Source organism: Hypanus sabinus, chromosome 8 (assembly GCF_030144855.1).
Source record: "Hypanus sabinus isolate sHypSab1 chromosome 8, sHypSab1.hap1, whole genome shotgun sequence".
NCBI classification, from domain to species: Eukaryota; Metazoa; Chordata; class Chondrichthyes; order Myliobatiformes; family Dasyatidae; genus Hypanus; species Hypanus sabinus.
This window is the reverse complement of record NC_082713.1, coordinates 74001917-74015615: the sequence shown is the minus strand read 5'-3', so window position 1 is coordinate 74015615 and position 13699 is coordinate 74001917. Positions and strand designations below refer to the sequence as shown.

General features: G+C 38.6%; 1 protein-coding gene across 2 annotated transcripts in view; it reads right to left on the bottom strand.

The window, feature by feature from the left end:
- slc25a14 (solute carrier family 25 member 14) overlaps positions 1–13699 on the bottom strand; it is a 58739-nt gene that overhangs the window by 26956 nt on the left and 18084 nt on the right. For both annotated transcript variants that reach the window (XR_009513591.1, XM_059977347.1), the window contains exons 3-4: positions 8393–8487; positions 1648–1733 (exon numbers count right to left, since the gene is read on the bottom strand). Coding sequence is in view for 1 of the 2 variants with exons in the window: in XM_059977347.1 (XP_059833330.1) it covers positions 1648–1733; positions 8393–8487 (181 nt within the window). In the remaining variant the exon portion in view is untranslated. The remainder of the gene's footprint in view (positions 1–1647; positions 1734–8392; positions 8488–13699) is intronic.

The following is a 13699-nucleotide window of genomic DNA, read 5'->3' as shown; positions in this document are numbered from 1 at the left end:
GCATTTTTGATATTGTATTGTGTAGTTTACTAACAAACACCTTTAGTTTGGTACCACCAGACTCCAATGGATTCTTCTTTCTCTGCTGGTCAGACACCCAGTTACGGGGTACGTAACAAACTTTATAAAAAGTTGATAAAGTGCACTTGGAATATTGTATAAACTTTAGGAAGGATATGATTATATTGGAGATGGTGCAAAGGAAATTCACCCGACCGGATCAAGGGGGTTTGTCTTCTCCGGAGAAGTCTGAGGGGTGACCCGATAGAGGTTAATAAAATGAGGAGCATAAGGTAGATAGTAAAAATGTTTTCCTGATGGTGAGGGTGTCAAAGACAAGAGGGTATAGGTTTAAGCTAGAATGTAAGAGTTTTAGAGAGGATCTGAAGTGGATTTTTTCTACAGAAGTGGTTGGACTTTGAAATGCACTGAATCAGAAGGCATAGAAGACTACGGATCTATGATCATAACAACTCCTCAATACCCGAAGCCTGGACTGACACCTTGCCCTATTGTCTTGTTTATTATTTATTGTAATGCCTGCACTGTTTTTGTGCACTTTATGCAGTCCAGTGTAGGTCTGTAGTCTAGTGTAGCTTTCCCTGTGTTTTTTTAATTACGTAGTTCAGTCTAGTTTTTTGTACTGTGTCATGTAACACAATGGTCCTGAAAAACGTCTCATTTTTACTATGTACTGTACCAGCAGTTATGGTTGAAATTACAATAAAAGAGACTTGACTTTCTTAAAGAAACTGCAAAATGCAGCTCAGATCCTTCCTCAACCATTCCATCAAGACAATAAAGAAGCGAGGAGTTCTGGGAGTTCAATAATGGAATATTAAACTTTTCACAAAGATGATTGTACTCACTCTCCACTCACCTGCAACATTTACTGGCTTGCAAAAAAATGAACTGGAAAAAGCAATGTAGACTAAACCTTAATAATGTTGAAAGAACTATGGACAGGTACTGAAAAATCGGCTGCACTAGAGACCAGTGAATATAGAGAAGACATTGCCTATCAACAGGAAGGCAATGATTACGGTCTCTTGTGGGAGCTCATTTTAGATAAAGAGGCCCTGAGAGTCAGAGGTATATAGGACAAAATTGTCTGTGATGGCCCTCAACTACTTAGTAACAATAATCCTACATTAATCCTATTTTATTTTCTTTTCCCACATTCTCGGCAGCTCCTGAGGTTCTAACACTCACCCACACACTATGGGCAATTTACAACGGCGAATTAATCCACACATTTTTGGGACGTGGGAAGAAACCAGAGCACTCAGAGGAAACCCACACTCTCACGACAAGAATATGTAAACTCTACACAGATAGTACTGGAAGTCTGGATTGAATCTGGGTCTCTGGCACTATCAAGCAGCAGTTCTACTAGCTGCACCAATGCGTCATTTTAGATCTAATTTCTTTAGCTGTTTATCCAGCATCATAGTTGGAGTTATCCTGTGAATCTTTTCTAGGGCTGGCTTTGGAGGTCAGGCAATATGGTGTGTGGCAGCTTGAGTTGTTTCACAGAAGCACTTACCAGCATTCAATAATCACATAAACTTCTCAACTCACAGAAAAAAGGATAGATTCACCCAAACATGTTAATTAGAACATATTATTAAAACATTGCCACTGTACCTTTAAAACATCTGTAGGGTTGGCTATTGAGGATGAAATTACTCCAGCAAGAATCCCACAAAAAACATTTACAAGCAGAGTCTCATCTGTAAATTGAGTGCATGTATGAGTGGAAAGGCAAGACAAAAATAGAAAACTTAGAATTTAAAAATAATAAATTGCATAAACATTAATAGGCTCAAGAGAATAAGAACTCTTAAGTATCACACTAGCTAGAATGCTGAATGACTGCTTTTGGAAGAAAGTTAGGGATGCACAATAGATTTGGCTATATTTAGTGTGCCCAGGTTATTGTATAGGATTGGGGTGAAATGTAACATACTTCAAGGCCATGAGAAGGCCAGTGAATTAATTAAGATTTTTACAGAAAACAAAATGTTTGGCTCCATGCTCTATCATTCTACTCAATCACAGAACCAAGTAGTATCACTCTATTGGAAAAAATAGCAAAAATTCAAACCGCTGGTGGAACTTAGCTGGTCATGCAGTATCCAGGGAGGCAAAAGGATGGTTGACATTTTACACTGAGATCATGCATCAAATATTGTCTGACCCGTTGAGTTCTTCTAACAGTTTGTTTCCTTTTTCCAGATTCCAGTGCCAGTCACAGAATGATGTGGTTCTGAATAACCTTCTTGACTCATTATCAAAGGATCAAATGTTACTTGACTGGTCTCCAGTCAGGACGTCAAGTCTCTGTATCACAAACCTGGCTCCTGGTTTTCAATTCTTAATTAATAGGATTTTATACATAGCTTTCATCTGGTCAAGATGATCTATAACTCTCTTTTGGTCAACATCTTTTCGATAGATCATGAAACCATATATTTTACTTTTTTATGTCTTTTTCATTTGCTTTTCATTTTGAATGTGATTCTGGAACTTTTGAAGTCTGTGATCTGCAGATCAATGAAGATCATTTGGGTATTTCGGTGCTCTGCAGTCTCCAAGAGGATTCCGGGAGACAGAGGTAGCATGCGCAAACCTTATGGTGAGAAGGCTGCAAGACGGGGCGTGAGCTGATGTTCGACTCCGTTCGCCGACTAAAACTTCTATTGTTTCCCAATTAAACCAACAAAGGAGATTGAATCACCAAGGCGAATCCAGAAGATGAGCACCGGCTGACTGCCTTTTTACTACCGGTGAGATTGCTCTGCTGCTGGAGAGGGGACAGCTCCTTTTAATTGCTAGTGGGATCGCTCTGCTGCCAGAGAGTGAGAAAAGCCTGCTGCTGTGCCTGGAGAAAGTCACACAGGGTTTCAGCGTTTTGGATGTGGACTTGGACTATAGACTCCCCCCCCCACCCCCCAGTCTCGTAGACTTTTATATTCTGTTTTTTCTAGACCTTTTGGTTGCAGGGCAGGGGGATTTGGGGTTGATGATCATATAGCCGTTTCTTTCTTTCTTGGCTTTGTGGCTATCTGGAGAAGAACTTCAGAATTGTATACTTTAATAATAAATGAACCTTTTATAGCTTTGCTGGCATTCACTGCCAATCTATTCATAACCACCCTTGAGTTGTTCGAACACCTGAAAAACCTAGTTAAGGCACTCTCAGAGTAATTGACAACTGAGCTCCAGACTTTAGAATGGGTAATGTGCTCCCAAGTCAGGATGGAACCCATCATTGAAGGGTAATTTGTAGGCTGTGGCATTTTTTTAAAATGTGTCCACTATCTGTGTGTGAGAAATGATGCTATCCATTTAATTCTTCTCTATCAATTCCCATTGATTTTCTTTTCAACCAGCTCTTCTTGGTGTCATACTTGGACAAAGGCTGCCTTGTAAGTTTAGTCAATTAGTTTCCACCTCTCCTCTGGAACTCAGCACTCATTAGAACCTTGACTGCAAGAGATCTTGAGTCAAGGGGGACAAATATTGAAAATTAGGGAAATACTCAGCAGGTTGGGCAGTGTTTTAGGGGCGAAAAAAAAAGCAAACCTTTCAGGTTAACAATCTTTTTCAGAATGCATGTAATGGAAGGTCACTGAGGCTGATCAACTCGCTGAGCATTTCCAGCACTTGATATTTTAATTTCAGATCCTTAATTTCAGATTTCATGCATCTGCAGGATTTTACTTTTCTTTTAAAAAAAAAATTGGTAAGCAGTACTGGTGAAATCCTAAGTCATGAATGAGCACATTATTGGCAACTGTCACTTGACCGTGCTATCAATAATGGTGTCCAACTTATTCACTGTCCAGCTTTCTAACATCACACTGAAATTGAAGAATAGTTTTTGAGTAAGTTAAACTTCTAACCAATATTCTTTGCTTAGCTTTACGTTGAAAAATGGGAGGAAGTCTTTAGCTCTTAATGTAAATGAAAAGCTATAAACAGACTCAAGTTCAAAGAACAGCTTTGCAAACAAAAGGCACTGTCTGTATAACGCAGGATGCTGGCCCACAGCATAGGGCTAGCTGCTCAAGAGTTAACAGGGTTATGTCATTTGGGTGTGTTTCAAACTGCCTAAGTTATTTCAAAGCTCAAAATTCAAAGTAAAATTTATTATCAGAGTACATACATGTCACTACATACATCTGAGATTTCCTTTTCTCCTGGCATACTTAGCAAATCTATAGAACAGTAACTATAAACATCAGGAACTATTAACTGTAAATAAACTGTGCAAATGCAGATACAAGTAAATAGCAATAAATAACCAGCAGGCAATAGCAATATAACAGGGTCCTTAAGTAAATGTAGTTATCCCCTTTTGTTCAAGAGCCTGATGGTTGAGGGGTAGTAACTGTTCTTGAACCTGGTAATGCGAGTTCTAAGGCATCAGTACCTTCTACCTGATGGCAGCAGTGAGAAAAAAGCATGGCCTGGGGTGGTGAGGATCTTTGATGATGGATGCTGCTTTTCTAGGACAAAGTCGGGGGGGGGGGGGGGGGGAGAGTGGTTTACTGTGAGTTACTAGGACAAATCCACTACCTTTTGCAGGATTTTCCACTCAAAGGCATTGGTGTTCCCATACCAGGCCATAATGGAGCCAATCAGCACACTTTCCACCGCACATCTTTAGAAATTTGCTACGGTTTTCAATGACATGCTAAACCTCCACAGACTCCTGAGGAAGTAGAGACAGCGTTGTGCTTTCTTTGCAATAATACTTATATGATGGGTCCTCTGAGATAGTAACACCCAGGAATTTAAAGTTACTGACCCTCTCCACCTCTGATGATTATTGGCTCATGGACCTCTAGTTTCTCTCCTGAAGTCTACAATCATTGAATGAGAGGTTATTGTTAATGCACCGCTTAGCCAAGTTTTCAATTTCCCTCCTGTATGCTGATTCATTCCCCCCCTTGATACAGTCCATATCTGTGGTGTTGTCAGCAAATTTGTAAATGGTGTTGGAGCTGTACTTAGCCACTTTGTTATTTAGTTCAAGAAAACTTGTTTGTAGACCAGACTGATACTATTAATCATTGGAAAGTTTGTGTGTTCAGAAACTCAACTTCATAGCATTAATTGTGGGTATAAGATGATAAAACAGAATCAGAGTATCCGGGAACTCTATCCCCAGAGACTCTTAAAAGGTATCTGGAAAAAGTATCAGATTTGCGTGAAGTCACCAATCGAAGTGCCAGAAAAACAAAGTGTAAGAGAGCAGTCAGGCTTATTAAAAATGGTTAAGGAACAACGAAAAGAATGACAGAAAGATGGGGTGAATTAGAATCCATTCTCCTGCCTTCAATTTCTGCATTTGATGATTCGTTCATCTATATCTCATTGTCAAGTCTTTGGTAAAGGAATTGCACCTGTGTTTTGGAAATCCTTTGTGTTTTAGAAAACTTCTGTAATTTGGAAATCTTTAAAAAGATAGAAAATCTCAGTTTCAAATGAGTTTTAAGAATTTTATATAAATTTGTATGTATTTCACTAAAAATAAATGAACTATTTCACTAGCTGGAAGTAACTCCTCCTTGATAGGGAGGGAGGACCCACTAATCAAGTAGTGGATATTAACAGCAAAACTCAATGTGAAGGATAAACAGGAACTAGTCTTTGAAGAGTAGGTGGTTACAGTATAACCTCCCTTTAGTGAGGGTACCTGTACCTAGTTATAATCGGATAGGGATTTAGATCTTTCTTTGAGTTTAGAACTTCATGATCAGCAAACCCAATACCTTCCACTAGACTGGGAATATACTGAAGAGAAAATAATTAGTCTAATTAGATTTAACTTTTCTAAATGACATTACAAAGCTGGGAAATTGTCTACAGTTAGTTGTAAGTGATGTCAGTGTTAGAATGAAACAGCTTGGTTATATGTGAATCTAGCTTTGTTATAAAAAATGAGACTTAAGATAAAAGAAAGGAAATTTAAAAGGGATTTATATATGTCTCGTAAACATTGCCAGAAGGTATGATGGAATCAGATACGATCACTGCGTTTAATAGCTATTTAGACAAGTGCATGAATTGGCATGGCCTCTCAACGTACTGCAGGCAAAAGGATTAGTGTAGCAGGGCAAAGGTCAAAATGGACTCAGTAGGTGAAGGACCTAGCAACACAAACAAAATGCTGGTGGAACGCAGCAGGCCAGGCAGCATCTATAGGAAGAAGCACTGTCAATGTTTTGGGCCAAGACCCTTCGGCAGGACTAACTGAAAGAAAAGATAGTAAGAGATTTGAAAGGAGGGGGAGGGGGAAATCCAAAATGATAGAAGACAGGAGGGGTTGGGGTGAAGCTAAGAATTGGAAAGGTGATTGGCAAGAGGGATACAGAGCTGGAGAGGGGAAAGGATCATGGGATGGGAGGGGAGCACCAGAGGGAGATGGAGAACAGGCAAAGAGTGATGGGCAGAGAGAGAAAAGGGGGGGGGGGAATAAATAAATCAGGGATGGGGTAAGGAGGGGAGGAGGGGCTGTAATGGACGTTGGAGAAATCAATGCTCATGCCATCAGGTTGGAGGCTACCCAGACTGAATATAAGATGGTCAAATATAAGGTGGTGAAGGACCAATTTCTGTGCCTCTATGATCTTAACTAAAATATCCAGGATGTTATCCAATCCCAAGAACTTTACTTAATACAATTTTCTCAACTATTCCTTGCTATTAAGTAGTGAATCAAATTGGTTGGTGGAGATCTCTGGAAGATCCATCCAAAATGGATAATACAAATGTATCAAACAACAACACACACAAAATGCTGGTGGAACACAGCAGGCCAGGCAGCATCTATAGGGAGAAGCGCTGTCGACATTTCGGGCCAAGACCCTTTGTCAGGACTAACTAAAAGGAAAGACAGTAAGAGATTTGAAAGTAGTGGGGGGAGGGGGAAATGCGAAATGATAGGAGAAGACCGGAGGGGGTGGGATGAAGCTCAGAGCTGGAAAGGTGATTGGCGAAAGTGATACAGAGCTGGAGAAGGGAAAGGATCATGGGACGGGAGGCCTCAGGAGAAAGAAAGGGGGGGGGGGGGGAGCACCAGAGGGAGATGGAGAACAGGCAAACAACTAAATATGTCAGGGTTGGGGTAAGAAGGGGAGGAGGGGCATTAACTGAAGTTAGAGGAGTCAATGTTCATGCCAGTGGCCACACATTTTAATTCCACGTCCCATTCCCATTCTGATATGTCTATCCATGGCCTCCTCTATTGTCAAAATGAATCCAAACTCAGGTGATGGCCTCTCCTCCCCTTCTTACCCCATCCCTGACATATTTAGTTGTTTGCCTGTTCTCCATCTCCCTCTGGTGCTCCCCCCCCCCATTCCTTTCTTTCTCCTGAGGCCTCCCGTCCCATGATCCTTTCCATTCTCCAGCTCTGTATCACTTTCACCCATCACCTTTCCAGCTCTTAGCTTCATCCCACCCCCTCCGGTCTTCTATCATTTCGTATTTCCCCCTCCCCCCACTACTTTCAAATCTCTTACTATCTTTCCTTTCGGTTAGTCCTGACGAAGGGTCTCGGCCCAAAACGTCGACAGCGCTTCTCCCTATAGATGCTGCCTGGCCTGCTGTGTTCCACCAGCATCTTGTGTGTGTTGTTTGAATTTCCAGCATCTGCAGATTTCCTTGTGTTCGTGCTATACAAATGTATCAGCCCAGATTTTGATAGCTACATTCATGTTAAGACACAGCTGACATTCTTGCACCCATTTCATCTCTCAAACTGCTTAACTACTCGCTAGCATTCTGGGTAGCAGATATTGATCTGACCAGATTAATTCCAGGATCACTGAATTCTGTCTATTACTTACTACATGGACTCATAAATAGTACTGTCATGACTTTGCTAAGGTAGACAATATTACGCCATCTTTCTGTTCCCAGTCACGATACAAAACCAGGTTCTTGTCAAGTTCTACTGCATTACTGTTCCAACTCAGTCATTAGACTAAGTTATTCCTATACACTCAGTGAAGTGTTAGTGTGCTTCCATTCAAAGTCACTCTCACAGAAATCTGAGGCCAAGCACTGTTTTTGTACAAACATTAACTGAGAGGAAAACAAAATAACTTGTGTTGTAATTATAGTGTTTTTGGTGCTCTCAGTCATGTCTGAAATTGACTGCTCAAATAGGACCTAAAATCAGCTGTATCGAGGGCCACACATACATCTTTGTTGAAGATCAAACAGTCGGACAGAAAGGGAATAATCACACTCCAGGAAATAAAAACAAAAGCTCATGGAATTTCATGTGACTTGGATACAGTGAGGAAGCAGCACTGCTATGTTGCTGGTGGGCAGGACAAATTATCATCAAATATTCATGTTAAATAAAACTAACCTTCTGGGCAGCTTACAAACAAGCGTTTCAAACTTTGGTATGTTCCGATTTTGATGGTGCCATAGGATGCCTGCCGCAATAGTGCTGGGCTTATGCTGTATCAGGAAATAAAAACATTATAACACTAGCCTGCATTCAACAAGTCATTATGCTACAGTCCCATGTTGGTTCAGCACTAGCTTATCTCTACACCCTCGGTGTCAATCTTTTCTCCATCTAATCCCCAACTGGTGCATCAACGTTCATAAGTTAAGGAAGAAGAACTTGTTTACAATCCAAATTTTCAGCCTGTTTCTTCATTTTAATCTTGCACCTCTAAAAGCAAAATACTGGAAATACAGAAACAGCTGCAGAGGGTTGCAAACTCAGCCAGCTCCATCATGGGTACTAGCCTCCCCAGCAATGACGACATCTTCAAAAAGCAATGCCTCAAAAGGAGGCATCCATCATTTATAACACCCAACCTTAACCACTGAGGACATGCCCTCTTCTCTTTATTAGCATCAGGGAGGAGGTACAGGAGTCTGAAGAAAAAGACTCAATGTTTTAGGGACAACAGTTTCTTCTCCTCTGCCATCAGATTTCAGGATGGACAATGAACCAACACATAACAACATATTTTTTGCTCTCTTTTTGCAATACTAATTATATGCAAACATATACATATATACGCAAATTATATACACACATACATATATTTCTTATTGTAATTAATAGTATTTTTATGTATTGTACTGCTGCCACAAAACAACAAACTTAACAACAATTGCTAGTAATATTAAACCTTATTCTGATTCTGAATCTGGATGATGTAGATCTGAAATCAATACGGAAAATATTGGGATTAGTCCAAAACAAGGCTAGATTCTGCTTCTCTCTCCACAAATGAGATGTGGTTTAATGAACATTTCCATAATTTTCTGCTGTTAACAGACAAATACAACACGTATTCCACCAGAAATAGGATCTTGTCCATTTGTATCAATATTATCATCTTATAATGCTACTTGCATAATTACCTCATGCTTTCATTGAAGGAATAGTAGAGATAGCAGCCAGACGTTGCAATCACAACATCGCAATTCCACAACAGCATACAGATAGATTGAGCAATTGGCCCAAGACCTGCTAATAGCGTTTAAGTGAGGAAAGGACAAGATCATGTACTGGGGTACTAGGAATGAAAATATCTAAACAGAGTGAGACTGCAAGTAGTTGATGTCCTGAGGGTCCAGGTGTTCTAGTGAAAAAATTACAAAAAGTTAACAGGCAAGTCCAACATGCAGCAAAATAAATCTAATGGTCTTTATTACGAAGGGACAGGAGTTTAAACACAGACAGGTTTTGAAGAGGGTATTGGTGGGGCCATGCCTGGGCTACTGTGCATTTCTGGGCTCCCTACCCAGAAAAAGGATAAAGGAAAGTTGGAGGTAGCCCAAAGGAGATTTATCAGACAAATCAAGGGAGGCTGGATTCCATGGGCCTCTTTTTCGTGGGGTTTAGAAGAATGAGGGATGACTTTATTCAAACATAAAATTCTAAAGGAGCTTGGTGGAGAAGATGTTGAGATGTTTCCATTAATGGGAGAGTCTAGAACAAGGTAGCATAGTTAAATAAAAATTAGGGCTGATCATTTAAAAGGGAGATTCTCATGATTTCTTCTCTTGGAGGGGAGTGAATCTCTGGATCACCACAGGTACATTTCTTTCAACCATTAGTGATACCTACACTTCAAAAAGGCAACATCCATCATCAAACTATCTGGGTCATGCCATCTTCTCACAACTAACATGGGACAGGAAGTACAAAAGTCTGAGGTTCCACACCACTAGATTCAACAATTACCTTTCTTCAACCAATCAGCTCAATCCAAATCACTATAGTTTAGAAACAACTAACTTCCAGTAATTTTCTCCCTTCTTCTTCCATTCCCCAGTCTGGCTCCCTTCTTGTCTATTCTCTTCTCCTTATCTGTCACCTCCCCTTGGTGCCCCTTCTCCTCCCTTTTCTCCTACTATCAATTCTCTTATCGTCAGCTTTTTTAAGCTTACCGTTGCCTGCTTCAGGATTTCTTTCGGTGCTTCTTAGGTTAGACATAATTATAACTGTCGCTCTACAGGATCTGACTGAATAAAGCTAAAATTTCCAAGTTTAAGTCGAGAAGGGGAAAGATTAAAGGTGGACAGAAAGAAACTGAGTCTTACATGTCCACAGGTGGAAGGTGGACTTCAGAGGAGCCACCCTGGGTAAATAGATTAGAGTCTCAAATCAGTTATATTGTTGCTGAATTAACTCAACTAAAAGAAAGGTTTCTCCCCTTGGAGGAAAATATTGACTCTTTGAGCCTTGATCTTAAAGAGGTTAGTTGAAATGCGGCTGATATTTCTTCTCGTTTGGAAAAAGCTCAACAACGGATCGTGGATTTGGAGGCTCGCTCTCGTCGGAACAATATTCAAATTGTTGGATCAAAAGAGAAATCAGAATCCACCAACACACTGGATTATTTTGCTAAAGTGTTTCAATCTTTATTTCCAGAGGCTTGCCTACAACCACCGGAGCCGGAAATAGCTCATAGAGTTGATGCTTTAAAATTCTCCGATCAAGGTGAAAACAGGCATATTGATGCGTGTTTTCTTCGTTTTAGAGACAAAGACCGCATTAGTAAGCTTGCAAGAAAACAAAGATTGTTTCCATTTCAAAGCTCTGAGATTCGCTTCTTCGAAGATTTTCCACATGAAATTGTTCAAAAACATTCTGGATTTGCTGCTGTAATGGGTACGGCTTATCAAAGACAGTTGTATCCATCTCTTCAATACCCAGCTAAATTAAGGCTTTTCATCAAAAATTCTGAGGTTCGTATTTTTGAGGACCCAGCTGAAGCATTGCGTTTTATTAATTCTCTCCCTGACGAGTCTGAAGTTTGAATGATTTACAACTATTTGATTGTCTCGCAACGTAAGGAGAGATGAAATCGGAAGATTTTATGGGTATAGAAAGTCTTTACCTTAAAGTGTACTCTTACCTCTGAAATAGACTGGTTTGGATGGTTTTAACCTCAGAAGATATAGCGAGGGAACTGTCGAAAGACTAGATAACTTTGAACCATCCAGAGTTTTTTTTGTTTGCAGCATTTAAATGAACTAATTGCTTTTTTGCTTCATATGCTTTTGTTAAGAACTTTTAAGTAATTATCTGGGGTTCTTTACGTTTTAAAGATAGATTTGATAATTTAAAGATGGTGATTGTTTTTCTTCTGAGCAAATATTTCAAGAATTTTTTTTCCTTATCTAATATTATAAAGGTTATTTTCAAAACTGAAGGCCATTTCTAACAACTGTTCTTTTCAACTCAACTGTAATCAGCTGTATGTCGACTGTAATAAGATGTATATCCGGAAGAGGGAGACAGAGATTACTCTTTTCATTTTTACCTTTTATTCAGGCAGGTGGAGCTTATAATTGCTTTTCGTGCATTCTTTGAGGCTTGCGTCGATCGATATCGACTTATTTCTGGGCTTTGTAGGCTGGGTGGTTCTTTTTCTTTTATTCTTTTTTATCCCCATTATGGAATTTCAGAGCGTACGCAAATTATTATTATTGTTGTTTATCTCCGCCATTCTCGACTACCTTATCCTGACATGCGTCTAACTACTTTTTGTATATACAAAGTCTCATGATGATATTTAAACAGTTAAATGTTTTAAGTTGAAATGTCCGTGGTTGGAATCATTCTATTAACACATTTAAAACTATTAACCAAATCCAACCCGATATAATCTTTGCACAAGAGACGCATATCAGGTTATGTGATAAAAATCAATTTTTTTAATTTTGGAAGGATATTCACTTTCATGCAAATTCTCAAAGTAAAATTAGAGGTGTTTCCATTTTTATTGATTCCAATATTCCTTTTAACCAGGAGGATATTATAGCTGATATTAATGGTAGATTTTTGATTGTCAAAGGAACAATTTACAACAGGAAAATGGTTTTGGTTAATATATATGGACCAAATGTTGATGATCCCTCATTCTTTAAAGCTGTTTTTGCTCTATTACCTGATCTAAATGAATATATGTTATTAATCGGTGGTGATTTTAACACTTGTTTAAATCCTTTAACAGACAAGTTCTCATCCAAACATCAAACTCCCTAATCGTTCTGCATCACTTATTAATTCCTTTTTAATTGATTATGCCTTAATTGAAATTTGGAGACATAAGCATCCTAGTTATAAAGAATATCCCTTTTTCTCACGTGTTCATAATAAATATTCCAGAATCGACTATTTTACAGTCGACCCTTGACTTCTATTTAATGTTCAGAAATGTGAATATGATGCAATTGTTATCTCTGATCACGCTTCCTTAAACCTAATATTTGAACTGAAAGATGTTGCTTCTACAAGACCACTTTGGCGTTTTCCAGAACATTTGTTACAAAGCTCAGAATTTGTTGAGTTTATTGAAACTCATAAGAGTTTTTTTCTCTTTAATAATAGAGGAAGCATCTCAAAGTTAGTAATTTGGGATACATTAAAAGCCTATTTACGTTATCAGATTACTTCGTATATAGCTAAACTGAAAAAACAGACAAGAATGGAATTAGATAAAATTTCTAAACAAATTAAAGATTTAGATAACATCAATGCAACCTCTCCAAATGTTGATTTGTTTAAGAGTGGAATTACAATCACAAATATAATTTATTATTAACTTATCCTATTGAAGGATATTTGCTTAAATTGAAAAGTCAGTTTTATATTTTTGGGAATAAAAATAGTAAGTTCAGCTTCCCAATTAAGGGCAGCTAGAGCTAAAAGTCAAATTTTAAAGATTCGTAAGGATAATGGAGATATAGTAAGTAACCATGAAGACATTAATAATAGTTTTCAGGATTTTTATTCCGATCTTTATAAATCTCAATTTCCTGCAGATTCCTCCAAAATGAAGGCTTTTTTTTTTACATAAGATTAAATTTCTTCAAATTACTGTTGAAGATCAACAGATGCTTGTTGCTCCAATTACTGAGCATGAAATTCAGAAAGCTATGTTGTCAATGCAAACAGGTAAAGCTCCTGGACTTGATGGTTATTCGGTAGGATTTTATAAAAAAATTGAGAAATTACTTTCTTCATATCTTTTGGAAATATTTCATGAATCTTTTGTGAAAGGTAATTTACCTTCTTTTTATGAAGCTTCTGTTTCCTTAATTCTTAAGAAAGATAAAGATCCTACTGAATGTTCATCATATAGACCTATCTTGTTATTAAATGTGGGTGCAAAAATTCTCTCTAAGATAATGGCTA